Source organism: Mauremys mutica, chromosome 1 (assembly GCF_020497125.1).
Source record: "Mauremys mutica isolate MM-2020 ecotype Southern chromosome 1, ASM2049712v1, whole genome shotgun sequence".
Taxonomy (NCBI): domain Eukaryota; kingdom Metazoa; phylum Chordata; order Testudines; family Geoemydidae; genus Mauremys; species Mauremys mutica.
The window spans coordinates 351285562-351300461 of NC_059072.1; the positions used below are offsets into that span (position 1 = coordinate 351285562).

General features: G+C 46.3%; 1 protein-coding gene across 6 annotated transcripts in view; it reads right to left on the reverse strand.

Moving 5' to 3' along the window:
- Positions 1 to 14900, reverse strand: part of GDPD5 (glycerophosphodiester phosphodiesterase domain containing 5) — a 329762-nt gene that overhangs the window by 74475 nt on the left and 240387 nt on the right. For all 6 annotated transcript variants that reach the window (XM_045021717.1, XM_045021742.1, XM_045021737.1 and 3 more), the window contains 2 exons: positions 9621 to 9714; positions 8845 to 8904 (listed from right to left, as the gene is read on the reverse strand). In XM_045021717.1, the coding sequence (XP_044877652.1) occupies positions 8845 to 8904; positions 9621 to 9714 (154 nt within the window). The remainder of the gene's footprint in view (positions 1 to 8844; positions 8905 to 9620; positions 9715 to 14900) is intronic.

Here is a 14900-nt window from a genome sequence, read left to right on the forward strand (position 1 = left end):
GATTCAATTTGCAAGACCCATTTTAAGGGAGTCAGTGGACAATGCATGTTTTCAGGCACTGGAAGGGAAGGTCGATGGCAGAAGAATACAAGGAAGAAAAAAGATCTTAGATGGACAACATGGTATCCTGCATGGATCAAAAGGACTATTCATCCACAAAGATTAGCAGAGAACTGTAGAGAAAGGGCTACCAGGGTTGCAAGCCTCCAGTCATGGAGATGTCACAAAAAGACATTTCAGAAATGGAAAGACTATTTTCATTCAAACCCACAAGCTTAATTTTGAACCAAAACACATTACATTTTGCAGTGTGACTGTTTTAAGATGGGAGAAGGGACGATCTGGACAAACATGAATGCTTCCCATAAGGGGAAGTATATACAAAAGAAAAAACAGCTTTATGTCTAGAATCAGAGAAGTAGCCGTGTTAGTCTGGATCTGCAAAAAGTGACAGAGTGTCCTGTGGCACCTTATAGACTAACAGACGTATTGGAGCATAAGCTTTCGTGGGTGAATACGAAGTGGGTATTCACCCACGAAAGCTTATACTCCAATATGTCTGTTAGTCTATAAGGTGCCACAGGACTCTATCGCTTTTTATGTATAGAGAGTATTATCAGCCTCGAATCTTCCCATTCACTCACACTTGCATTCTAACCATATTTTGTAATCAGTGTTAGACACTGCACCACTTTCTTCTACAGAACCATATCACAATCCAGTCCCATCCCACAGGGTAGCGAGGCAGGCCTGATTATAGAGAAGTCAACGTAATCTTTTTTCACTCAATGCAAAAATTAACTTGGCAGCAACCACACTGATCACTGGCTAAACACAGCCTCAAATCCTCCACTATTTTATTAATTCAGACAGATGACCAGACTCAAACATTCCATGAAATTGACCATTGCCTTTTTCTTTTCCTGTCTTGGAGCAGGCTTCAAAATATGAATCATCTGAGAAGCATTTGATGAAACAAGAACATTTCACTCGCATCAGTAGGTGAGACTAGATTCTCAGCAGTAAGCATGGAAAGCCCTAGCCAGGGCATTTGCTCCCACATCAGTGATATCGGGGACTCTATTAAAAAAGGGTGAAGGGTTGTCATCTACACTGCATTTTCAAGAGTCTTCCCACTTTTATTAGAGCAGTTCTCCAAATTTAGCTTGCAGTGAGTGAAAGGATTCCAAAACAGCAGTTTGGCATTGTGTCATGCTGACACACCACCCCGGTGAACATGTACACCGCAACAAGGACACGCCAATAAGCAGCCACCTCTCAAACCTGGGCACAGTTCAACATGACTTTCCCTGGGAGAGACTCACCATCTGAAATGGCAACACCCTTGCTCACCTGCACTGAGGTGCGCTGAGAGAGCTACGTAGAGGAACCTAGCAAGTTTTAGCTGGTGTTATTTGTTTTTTTATGAAGCCCTAACACCAAAAAGGTAGGATCCAATGCATTGCTCCCCACTTTATTTCAGTGCATCTTTTGCAGGCACTTGGAAGTATTCAGAATGAACAAGTCTATGTACAGTGCCAAAAACAAATATCACTGGAGTCACTGAAGGCAAAAGGTTAAAATAGCCTCACGATGGCACAGAAAGAACTTCAGCTTTCGCCTGCCACGTCTGTCTTATCCATCATTTCTATCACAAAGAACATTGTAGCAAATGCGTCAGAACATTGTTCTCTTCTGTCTGGTATCTCAGTCTGCACTGTACGTCTGGCTAGATTCAGAGGATGCTGCTGTTCTGTGCCTTGATCTCATGTACTGTCTGGATCTGAATTCTTTACAGAAAATTTCAGAGCAAAAAAAGAAAAAAAAAAGAAAGACCAAAAAAAGTCTTTGAGAGAGAAAGATAGCATAGGTTAGACAAAACAGACAGTACAAAACTCCTACAATTATCTGGATTTGCTTGAACTCCAGACACATTGTCCATTGCCATGAAAAGAGTTAAGTTCTTTTTCATTGCTGGGTTTGTTTTGTTAAAAAAAAAAAAACCTTCAAAAAACCTGTTCTCATTATTTCAGAGAAATACTTCCCACCTGGGAAAGAAATTCTCCCGGGCCTAGAATAATTCCCATGTCCTCATCTGCCATGCACCCTCCCTACTCTTTCTAATCCACCTCTTCGAGCAGTTCCTCCTCATGCACGACCCCTGTACCCTCCTTCTCCTGTAGGCACTGTTGTTGTAGCCATGTGGTTCTCAGGATATTACAGAGACGAGGTGGGTGAGGTAATATTTTTTTATTGGACCAGCTTCTAGTGGTGAGAGAGACCAGCTTTAGAGCTTATGCAGAGCTGACCTGAAGAAGCTTGTCTCTCTCACCAACAAAAGCTGGAATAATAAAAGATACTACCTCACCCACCTTGTCTCTCCTTCTCTTGAATAATCACCATATGGCTTGTTTTCAGTCTGTAAGGGGCAGATTCTCAGCTGGTGTAATTTGTCAGAAACCAATGAATTTACACTAGCCTCTAGGTCCTTGGTGACAGGAACGGGTGCGTGTGCACTCATGAGCATAATGCTCAATAAACATTCACAGTACAATGACATGGTTTCCTCTCATTCCTACCTTAACAGTCAGGGTGAAGTTTCTCTCAGCAGCTGCCCATAAGAAAGAGATGTGAAGTTTACACTAAGGGAGTGAGGGATGGATTAAAGCTAAACTTGGTCTGAACTGCACTAGAGGAGAAGGTCTGATGAGTCCCTACAATTCTTACCTACTTCTAAACTTTGGGAAGCCTTCTTCAGATGGGAGAGAGGGGAAGGCTTGGATTGGCTGGCCTAGTCAAAAATCTCTCCGTTCACCACCAAATGAGGTGGCCTGACGCATTATTTCCAGTGATTTCCTGATCATATGGGATTTACTTAACCTACGCAGGTCACAGAAGTGAAACGTGAGATCAGTTGTTTTTGCAACATGAACAGTAAGAAAAGGGGGAAATTCCACAGCTGTATTGATGGCGGTTTGGACTGGGTTAGCCTTCATGGGTTTCTGGAGCAGGTGGAATTTTACAAACACAGAAGTGACTAGCAACCGTCCTGTTGAGCTCTCTGCTCTAGCAAATCCTCTAGGAGGAAACTCTCAGCAGCATATAGGAGGCTGCTTGTATTCTGTCTGCATGTCCCTCAACAGTGTTCATGATTCATTCCTTTTAGCACCTGTATCTGCTGGTTACTGTTACAACCCATTCAGGGGCTCTGGCCAGGACATAACAGCAGGGACAGAGGGGTGTGCATTTGACCCAGGCAGCCTGTGAACAGAAGTATCCCTCACCCCACCCCGAGGCCCTTACCCTGCCCTTACGCTGATCGCCACTCTGCTTACCCGCAACTCGTCTGCTTGGGCAAAAGAGCTTTGGGTGACACAGCAAAGGTGTCCTGCCCATGTACATCAGCCAAGTGGACAGCAATTAACAGAATGCTTGAGAGTTCTAATTGGAACCACTACCAACTTGGGGACAAATTCAGTGGTGATGTGTACAGGTAAGGCCAGTCTCCCTTGAACCTTCCTCCCCCTCTCAGACCCCAGATATGCAAAGGAAACCAAGCTGGAGTAATACAGAGCAGTGGGCAGAACACAGAGGGGGAGGGATAGCTCAGTGGTTTGAGCACTGGCCTGCTAAACCCAGGGTTGTGAGTTCAGCCCTTGAGGGGGCCACTTAGGGATCTGGGGCAGAAATCAGTACTTGGTCCTGCTAGTGAAGGCAGGGGGCTGGACTCAATGACCTTTCAAGGTCCCTTCCAGTTCTAGGAGATATACCTATCTCTAATTTAAAAAGAAAAAAAAAGGTGCATGTGAAGGTAGAGCCTTTGGCCTAAAGGAATCTAGTTGACACTATCTTACATATGGCCTCTGAACTTGGCCCATGATCCTTAACTCTTTATAGGATCATGGAAGAGACCCTCATTCAGACACCTTGCCCTGCAAATACAGTCCACTCCATCCTGACAGTGCATAGAGCAGATATTTCCCTGACATGGCATTTGATTTCAGCCATCCTAAGTTACCGAAAAAGAACCAAGACACAAATTTGAATTTTGGCCTTCAGCAGCCCCACCCCTTTGCTCAGCCTCCCACCCCGCAGCATCTGGAAAGATCAAGGGGAAGTCACGGACAAGTCTGGTTTGGAATTTGTGAGGGACGGGGGTGGCGGGGGCAGCAATCACCAATTGATCCCTCTAACATATTTCTCTCTTGGTGTTACTCACCCAAACCCACCAGCCACCTGGAATGTGTCTGAAAAATACCAGACTCCTCGCCACGAAACATATGTTGTGCTCAGAATCAACAACTTGTTTTTCAGCAGCAGACATTCTCCACCCCCCTTCCTTACCTCCCCACCCACCACATCCCAATAGCAACACATTCTGGAAAGAGGAAAGAGACAGGAAAGTGGCAGAACTCAAATCCCCTGCACGTATGCTGGTTAAGGGTCCAATTCTGCAAACTCCCCCTGGGCACAGAACTCCCACTGATTTCAACAGGAGTTGTGTATTGAGAGCTTGTGGGATCTTTCCCTTAATCAATTATGATGCGTTTGTGTATTGCATGTGTGTGCATGCATGTGTGTATATATTACACTTAGGGTATGTCTTCACTACCCGCCAGATCGGCGGGTAGCAATCGATTTCTCGGAGTTCGATATATCGCGTCTCATCTAGACGCGATATATCGAACCCCGAACGCGCTCCCCTCGACTCTGGAACTCCACCGGAGTGAGTGGCGGTAGCGGAGTCGACGGGGGAGCCGCGGACGTCAATCCCGCGCCGTGAGGACGGGTAAGTAATTTGAGCTAAGGTACTTCGACTTTAGCTATGCTATTCACGTAGCTGAAGTTGTGTACCTTAGATCGAACCGCCCCCCTAGTGTAGACCAGGCCTTAGTAGTGTTCCATCTAGCGCTCATTCTCCTGCAGACTTGTGTTTCCATACACGGCTGAGTCAGAGCTCTGTGGATTTTGGTGTATGGACACCTTTTTCTGTTCCAATTTACAGAAGTTGAAGGTCCCCAAATTTCACCTGAACCTGAAAAGTCAAATCAATACACAGCCAAAGTTGCCAAATTTTGCTCGGTTTTGAGCCAATCCACGAATTCTTTCACCAGCTTCCTCTCGCTTTCAAGTTCACGACTCAACGTACCTCCACCCTGCCTACAGTACACTCCTCCCCCTTCCTGGTCTTTATGGGTATGTCTACACTGCAATTAAAAACCCGCGGCTGGCCCATGCCAGCTGACTCAGGCTGTTTAATTGCAACAAAGACTTTCCAGCTCGAGCCCAGGCTGTAGGACCCTGCGAGGCAGGAAGGCCCCCAAGCTCAGACTGCAGCCTGAGCCCAAATGTCTACACTACAATTAAACAGCCACTCAGCCCAAACTCCACGAGCCCAAGCCAGGCCAGCTGCGGGTTTTCAATCGCAGTGTAGACACATCCTCAGATGCTCCCAAGCACCCCGCCTGGTATCCTCTCACTATCTGCTTAAGAACTTCTTTCCACACTACCATTAACGATTGGAATACTCCCCTCCTTGTGCCTCCAGGGACCTGCTTCATACCCCTCTGCAAACCACAGATGTTTCATGAAACCTTTCAACCCCCTCCTTGTTTTGTGCCTGGACCATCCTCCAGTACGTTGGGCACAGCACAGAATGATATTGCGTGTGCCTGAATTACAGAGCAAGCTGTCTGGAACAGGGTGTGCGTCTTTTCTCTAGGTCTGCACAGTGCCAAGCATAAAGCTGGTGCTCTCCATGAAATAATAACCCGCAAATGGAAGCCTGTATCCTGTGTGCTTTTGCAAATCAAACAAGGCACACAGAAGCGCTTTGCAGCAAATTGGTTACTAAAAATTCAAATCAGCTTCACAATGGGGGCTATTCTGTAGCCCAGTGGGCTAGCTTGCCTTTATTATATTCACTGCTTTGTATTATATTCAGCAGTAATGCAAGAAACGTACAGACCTGTATCCTGTAAGACATTAACTTCAGCAAGTTAGCATAAGGCTTGAGGCCTATGATCTTTGAACAGATACATTTTGCACTGATCAATGGCCCAACAGAAAAAAACCCAAATATTTGGGGAGCTGAAAACAGAGTTTAAGGGGAAGTTCTGACCACAGGTACATGAGTCAACCACAAAAGTGTCCTGGCAACGAACTGACACACATAACAGGTACACACCACACATCTAAGGCTAGCCTGCTTGCTTACATACCTTTTCTTATAAGTTTCTCATTTTCTTATGGGTTCGATTATGTGTTTTATTATAATAGGTTTATAGGTCTATAAGTGAGTATATTTTGCCTGTAACTCAAGGGACCCACAGGCCACATCCTGTATGTTGAGCTAAGTCAAAATTAGCATATATATGTTTGGGGCCTTTCACCTAGATACATGGTGATGAGCTAAAGCATAAGGTCCATATATGGCTGTGACCTTAACATAGAAGACACGTTGAAGTAGGTTGGCATAGGGGGCTTCCTAAGTGTACACCCTTTTAAACGTAACAGGTACACTGCAACTTGGGAAGAACCGAAATAACCAGTTAGGAAAGAAATAACAAAATGCGATACCTAACCACAAAAGGCCATGGTAACAAATTGACATCACTGATATACTAATCTATAGAAAAGACACTCCAATATTAGTAAGGTGAGGAAATACAAATAAGGAAAGGGGGGGGGAAATCCCCTACTGAATATGCATCCAACATAACAGTGTCAGCATAACCTATTATAAAAGTGGCTTCCCAGCCTAGGGGCAGTAGGAGAGAGAGAGATGTAGCCCTTGGGAGGTGCCAGAGTGATGGCCACTGGTGATGATGGGGAAGGTGATGGTGATGAGGAAGACAATGACTAACATTTCAGGTTGTTCTATAAGGGATAGTGTGAGCAGATGGGTGTGCAGAGGTACATCCTGTAGTATCTCTACCTACCTTACTGAGTTGGGGTGTTTGTGACTGTGCTAAATGTATTAATAAACTAAACTTGTAAATATAAAAAAAGGGTTCCTATACTGCAAGTGTTGCACCTGTGCACATCGGGGTTCCCAACTATATAATAATTTAAACAATACTGGGCCTGATCTTGGGACAGGAACCTGTCATCCCTCAAAGTGATAACTGGGGATTCTTAAGTAATCAATATAGTTAATACACAATCTAAAGGTCGGGCAACAGTTCCCACTAGCAAAATTAGTCCCCTGAAAGCAAAAGGTAGATCAACTGCTCAGAAATCAGGTCCCAACCCCGCCCTCCATGGAAGCTTTGTCTTAGTGAAGACATCTAGTGGTTAGAGCAGGAAGCTAGCAGGCAGGATTCCTTGTGCAGTGCTTTGAAAATAGGAAGTGCTGAGTAGCCATACTGCCAGCTGCTTCACTGACTTACTGTAGGACTATGGGTAAGTCACTTATTCGCTGTGCAGTTCCTCCATTTATTTGCCAAATGGGGGGTATATTTGTGGCCCCCACATAACATGATGGCCCCCTTGGCTCCTTCAGGCAATGCTTTGGGATAGATACTGCCAGGGAAAGCTAGAGTGACCAGACAGCAAGTGTGAAAAATCAGGACGGGGTGGGGGGTAATAGGAGCCTATATAAGAAAAAGACCCAAAAATTGGGACTGTCCCTATAAAATCGGGACATCTGGTCACCCTAGGGAAAGCTTCCAAGTTGCTGTGGAGACAAGTGTCTGCGGGAGTCCGGAAGGGTAGTACAGAGGTGTGGGGGCTTGTGTGGACATCCATGGGCTGTGCAGATCTCAGAACTCCCGGCTGTCAGGGCTGAACCTCTTTTTCATTCCACAGCTGGAGGAAACTCCAGCCCTCCCTAACGGAATAATCAAGTGGGAACTCTGCAAAGCAAACTTCAGGAACTCTCTTGCCTCCTGCAGACTTTTTCTGCATAAGATAAGAAGCTAGACCTAAATATTAGTGCGCTTCAGAAGTAAAGGGAGTAACTGTCTGGTGTTTACTTTCACCATTTGCCATCCTAACTTATGTTTTCTTGCAGTGCTCAGATAATACCTGCTGCAGAAGAGACTCCAACCTGCCACCATTAAACCTCTTTGAACTCAGCTCTCCAACCAGAAATTCAAAAATCCTGAAGGTTCAGCATAAATTTCACCTGACTCTGCGTTTGCCATCAGCCACAGGAGCCCAGGTAAAAAGCTAACAGTTATATAGCACCCTTTATCAGCATTGATGTCAAAGCATCTAGCATCAGAGGGGTAGCCATGTTAGTCTGGTTCTGTAAAAGCAGCAAAGAATCCTGTGGCACCTTATAGACTAACAGATGTTTTGCAGCATGAGCTTTCGTGGATGAATGCCCACTTCGTTGGATGCAAGAGTCCCTCTTGCATCCGACAAAGTGGGCATTCACCCACGAAAGCGCATGCTGCAAAACGTCTGTTAGTCTATAAGGTGCCACAGGATTCTTTAAAGCATCTAGCAAAATATACAGGAATCTCTCCACCCCACTGAAAAACTGCCACCAGTGGGTGAAATATGGCGACTATTTCCCAGAGCACACACGGATTGTGGCAGGAAATGAAGACACTGCCTGGGTAATTTGCGGCAGGCAAAATCTAAATTATCCAGACTGGGGCAATGGGATCTTTAATAGATAAGAGAGGGCAAGGTTTTGATTCTACTTATTATGTAACAGGCTGGGCTACATCTCTCCTCCCCCATCCCAAGATTTAAAGCCAAGCGCTGCAGCCAGCCAAGTAGTTCTGACAGCCTGGCATGAGCAATACGTTTTGGGGCCTCTGTACATTCCTTCAGTCTCCTTTGGTTTACTCAGATCTGTGATGGTTTCCTAACTGAGAAAGGGCAATTTACCTTGTGGAGCCAGTGTAGGTTCATTTGCTGTCCCACCGCGATGTGACATAGTGCTAAAATCTGAAAAGACAATCGAAAGAGAAGCCAGTCAGAGATGAGAACGGACGAGCGATACACGTTCATTCAGCATGTGGAGAAAACGCACCTTCCATAAGAGATTGCTTAACGGCACGGAAGAAAAGCAGTTATAGGATGGGGTTGGCAGGAAGGTTTGAGACAGTGGCAACTGTACAGAAGAGTCCTCTCCATAGAAATAATCTAATAAATGGACTTTTATCCCCTTTAAGAGGGAAACTACTATTGTGTTACTGCCCAGGGCCACGGAGCTGGCACAAGCCACTACCTACACTGTGTCAGGCAAGAATTTGCTGCCCGCTCAAGCATCAGCTTCAAGATACTGGCCATGGCAGCCCTGCAGTGAAGCCCATTTTGCACATGACTGAGGGACCCAAGCCTGGTGCTGTAAGAGCAGACAGGACTGAAACCATCGTGAATATGAGACACCCGAGAAATCTATTTCTCAGGAGGCCAGTTGCAGCGCGAATACATGCGCTGCAATTTCGGCAAGTGACACAGCCAGCAGCACGGATGGTGGAACCTCACAGCTGTCATCCCAAGCTGAAATTTTTGCATTTACTCCAGGCTGCTTAAGGGTGAGAAACACACGTACAGAACTAAGCCGTTCCCGACAGTAAGATTTCATAAACCCCTTTGCACAGACATTCATGCTCCGGTTTGCTACACAAGCTTTCATAGAGGGATTTTATCTTACGTACCAATAACGCTGTGATATACAGAAAGCCAGCAGCAGCTGTTATAAGTATTGGAATGGACCAGTCACTCCAATATCCCATTCGGTTATATAAATACCTGGAAGATAAGTATGAAAACAAAGATTAGGGTGTGATCCAATAGCCCAGCAACGCTGCTTGATTAAACAAGGATTAGAGACAGGGTCTTTCCCTTCCCACCAAGCAGATCAGAGATGGGAGATGAAACAAACAAGGCATTTGAAAAAAATCCCCAAACCCCAACATTTATGTATTGATCCCTCTTGGGAAACCAGGAGTTAAATGCGGATACTGTGCTATGGGGGAAAATACGCTGGGGTTTGGGTTTAAAAAAATAATTCCATATAAACAACCAAAAGAGAGAGCGTGTGACACAAATATTCCAGCTGGAACAACAGCTTCAAACCAGTACCTGGCATTCACAGACCAGCCGTTTCACCAATCCAGCAATATATAGGTAATATCAGAAGCAAAAGACAGGGAGGAAAAGAAGAGTTAAGCTATCCACAATGGTGCGCTATTCAAGTCCTGAGTTCCTAGCAGAGGGGAAGGTGGTGGTGATAGAAATTGCATCTGATCTACATTTCAGAGACAGACCACAGAAACTGGACGGCATCAACCAGTTCTTCCAAAACCCAGCCTTTTAGGGTATGTCTACACAGCAATTAAATACCTGTGGCTGGCCTGGCTCCTTTGACTTGGGCTAGTGGTGCTTGGGCTGTGAAATTGGGGTGGACGCTGCAAGGAGGGGACCCAGCCTGATCCCGAATGTCAACACAGCCATTTTGCAGACCCTCACCCAAGTCAACTGACCCGGGCCAGCCGCAGGTGTTTAATTGCTGTGTAGACACAGCGCGTGCGTGACAATGTAAGGCAAGCATGTCTATCAGGTTAGGTGCATGTTTGCTTAGAGAGAACTTCAAGGGAGTTGGGGAGCCTGTATGGTCTGGTGATTAGAAAAGGGACTGATGCAGGATTCGTGGGTTCTAGTCCCGGCTTGTCTACTCCTTTGCTGTGTGACCTTGGGCAAGTGATAATTTCTGTGCATCTTAGCCCTTAACTAAAGTCTTTCCACTAGAAAGGATAATAGTGTTATGGATAAGAAGCGATCAGACCAGATTGCGTGTGGGAGATTTAGTGTTGTGTAAGGTGCCTGACAGAGCCCAGGAGGCTGAATGCTCTATTTACGGGCAGAACCACTTCTGGCACAGGAAGCAGATATATAGGCTTCCCCCACACCATGGGAGTGCCATAACCCTGACCTGGCGGGCCCATCTGGAGGGAAGAAAAAGGAGCTCAGTCCTTATGACCCACTCAGTCCTTTGCCCAGTCTCTGCTGAGCTTGAGATCAAGAGGTTTAATCAAGAAGGTGATTTTTGGAGATGTGGAAAACTGGCCACTAGAAGCTGGAACGAGGCCACCAACCTCATTGCAAGTAGGTCAAACAGCCCGCAGAAGGTCCACTACAGAGCTGAGCACTGAACAAGCAAAAAAACCATGTCCCTTAAAATAAGAAAAATACATAAAAACCCTCTTCAAAACAAGGTAATACTCATCATAGTGTATCTGTAGCCTTTGCCCCCACACCTCCCACCTTCTCCCTCTGGTTCCGTCTTCAATGTGTCTGTCTATTCAGAGCAGAAGAGATGAGGTGTCAAATTCTTTCTGTGCAAAGAACTGAATTCCACTTTTAAACATTGTGTATTAGCTGCGGCATAAACCACAATCTCCCACTGACGTCAATGGGAGACTTGCACAAAGATCAAGGACACATTACAGCTTGTGTGTAGCAAAGATTTACAGGTCTGTCGCATCTTGCACGCATTTAACATGCGTGATTTCAGCTTTACGCGGTCGGCAAAACCAAAACCAAAAAAAAAAAAAAGAGAAAAACAACAATTTTAATACTGTAACTGTAGTGCAGGCGATTCCACCCGCCATTCAACTCAATGTAATTTTGACTATACGCGGTTTTCGCTTTACATGCTAACTGCGGAACGGAACTGCCACGCAAGATGAGACTCGCCTGTATTTGTTCTACACTTTATTGTTGCATTCACCATTGTACAGTGGGCAGATACTCATTTGTAGGACCTCCACAATCTCCTAAGACGCCCACAACCCCATTGTGTCCGCGCGCCTGCCAGCAGGGCATTAACAGACATGACTGACATCGGTCACACGTCCTTCATTGTCTTTCCAGGGGAGATTTGTACATGCCATGGAGTGTTTTATTTTGGAGGGGGGGGGGGTCATTTTTTTCTAATTTCATTTCTTTTTGTTAGCTGTACACGTTGCTGTATGTGTCCATTGGCGAAGTCCTGCACCACGAGTGGAAGGTGGTGGTTTATGATGGTCCTTAGTCTTTGTGGAGTTTGTTCCACAGTCTGGGACTGGCCCCTATGAATGCTCTGCCCCCTGCACAGGTAGAAAGTTCAGGTGAGCCAGAGTAGCGGACCATATTCTTCATCCTGGAGCTATAGGCTCTTGTGGATATGCTGGACCCAGGGCACTGCATGCCTTGAAGACGAGGACTGAGACCTTGAAAATGACTCGCTAGTCCATGAGAAGCCAGTATAGCGAGCAAAGGACAAGTTGGAGGTGCTTGCAGCAGCCTGTGTTGCTGGGGAGATGCGTTGCAGGGTTCTGTTCTAGCTGGAGTTCCCCCAAGCACTGATAGTTTCATACCCAGGATTACTGCACTGCAGTAATCCAAACCACCAGTGATGGAGATGTGAGTAATTACGCCAGGTCTCCCAGGATGGGGCGGAGCCTCCTGGCCAAACACAGAAGAATCATAGAATATCAGGGTTGGAAGGGACCTCAGGAGGTCATCTAGTCCAACCCCCTGCTCAAAGCAGGACCAATCCCCAGGCAGTTTTTTACCCCATTTCCCAAAATGGCCCCCTCAAGGATTGAACTCACAACCCTGGGTTTAGCAGGCCAAAGGTAGACGCTTTCTACCTTGCCCCCTCCCCCAAGGTAGAAAGCGTCCCTCGTGGATGCTGTTAGGATAGTTTAGCATCAGTGAGTAATCACTACAAACTGCACTGGCCAATGTGGGCGTGTACCTTCCTCCATAGGGGCTGCACCATGGCCACAATCTCTTCCAAGTGCTTTCCTCTATGCACCAGCATCACCCCCATTTTGCTTGGGTTCTGCTTCAGCCCGCTGTTCTTCATCCAGGAGCTGAACTTGTCCAAGCACTGGGCCATCACGACCACCCTTTCTGCCCTTTGTTTTTCTTTCTGCCCCATCTCATCTCTGTTTTGCTCCCTATCCCTGCCTGCCCACCTTCCCTTTCCTCCTTGCGGCAACTCTAAGTTCCTCCCCACCCCATACCGGGGGGCTATTTCCCCATCCTAACCCACCCCACCCACTAAAATGATCATCCACTAAACTGACATTCAATGAAAAATTTCACGCATTCTCCCAGGTGTTTTTCTCTTTCCTACAGCCTTCCCTCGCTCCAGCTTCTCACTTCTCCTTCTACGTGTATCGTAGCATCTCTTTACTTCCGCCTTTCCTGTGAGCCTTTTCCTCGTGTTCCCCACATCTCTTTTCACTATCTCCTGCTCAGCTTTTGATTCCCTTCTCTCCAGTGCAGGGAGATTGGTTCCGTCTTCTTCCGTGCCTGCTTCCCACCCATCTCCGTTGGCAAGGTAGAGATGCTGACGGTGAAAGAGTTAACGATAATAGCTTGAACCAAGTCGACCACAATCAGCGCTGTAAGAGATACCACCCCCTTCTCACAGGACTTCAGATGTCAAATTTGCATTTAAATGGAGAGAGACTTCCCAATAAAACTCTCCCAGACCTAAGCAGGAATTAAAGAGCCTACCGTATTGCCAGTTTTCATGTAAGGATCAGTGAACTCAACGAAACACAAGATGAACTTGGACTCCAGCTCTCTGTCTTGCCAAAAAGACAGTATCCCAGGCTGACAAACGTTATACAATCTTGGGGTTTTTGTTTGATTTCCAGCGCTAGCTTTTGGAAACGCTTTAGATCACGAAGCGCTGCCAGTAAGATGACTTGAGCATGTGTGCGCTTTCCCCAAAGTGGCTCTTTGCCATCCCCATATCTGACTTGCCTGCCAAAAGCACCAGCAAAAGGCCCCGATCACCCACCTTCCACAGTCCTTGGCCAAGACTAGCTGCAAGGAGAAGAGCAGCTGGCTAAAGCTGAACCCAGGCAAGACCGAGGTGATGCTGACATGCAGAGGGAAGCAGCTGGAAGAACTCAACTTCTCCATAACCTCTTCTGCTACAGAAGATTTCTGGCCTCTAGTTGTTAAGCTGGACCCCAGTCTGAGGGTCCTTTTGGACTCCTCAGTGCTGCTGGATGCCCAGACAGCCACAGCGGCAAGAGATGTCTGTCACAATTCAGGGTGACCATACCTCCCCCTCTGTAGTACAGCAAGCACACCCACACTCAGGCTTCTGGCTCCCCTGGCCATCACCTCTGCTGGGCAGAGACCCTCATCTTTTCCCCTTCCAGCCAGGGTATTTCCAGGTTTAACCGTTCCCTGCTACACTGTGATTCCTCAGCAAGGCAGACTACCTTAAAAGGCCAGGCCTGTGCTTTGCTTTCTCTTCAGAGACTAACAACAAAGTAATGGCCAGGAGTTATAAGTTACCACACCATTCTTTCTAAGCAAACATTTATGTGTAAGCTACAAAGCACTACAGAGGAAACATTCAGAACAATAAAAGAACCTACACCTGTGCTGATAAGCTCACCAGATATCACCCCACCTCCAGCATGGGCTCTGGCAGATGAGCTGTCCTTCAAACCACACACAAGAGTTTTCCTGTAGTTTCAAGTTCACGACAGCCTTTGCTGAGAACAAAAACGCTCGTGGAAAGTGTTTACAGCCTAGCTGGCTTTGATCAGGAGTTCCCAGGAGCAGGTAACCAGGAGACAATGGGGTTCTCTCTCCAGGCCTCCCAAGGGCCTCCAAAGAAATCCACTTCACATGTATTGTCCCAGCCAGTTATTTCAAGTTCCTAACACTTCCCACAAATTGCATTAATCATGTCTCCCTCCTAAAGAATTTCCATGCAATCCCACAATAATACCTAAAACATTGGATTTTTAATGCTATGAACTCAACTAATTAAACTTAATTCAACAAGATTTAACTTTATTCAGTAAGGTTTGTCCAGAACGTTGTCATGTCTGTCACGATGTCCACTTCCATCTGCAAGTGGCCCTATCCTATCCAGCATAGATCTGGTGATCCAGACATCCAGTAACACCAGG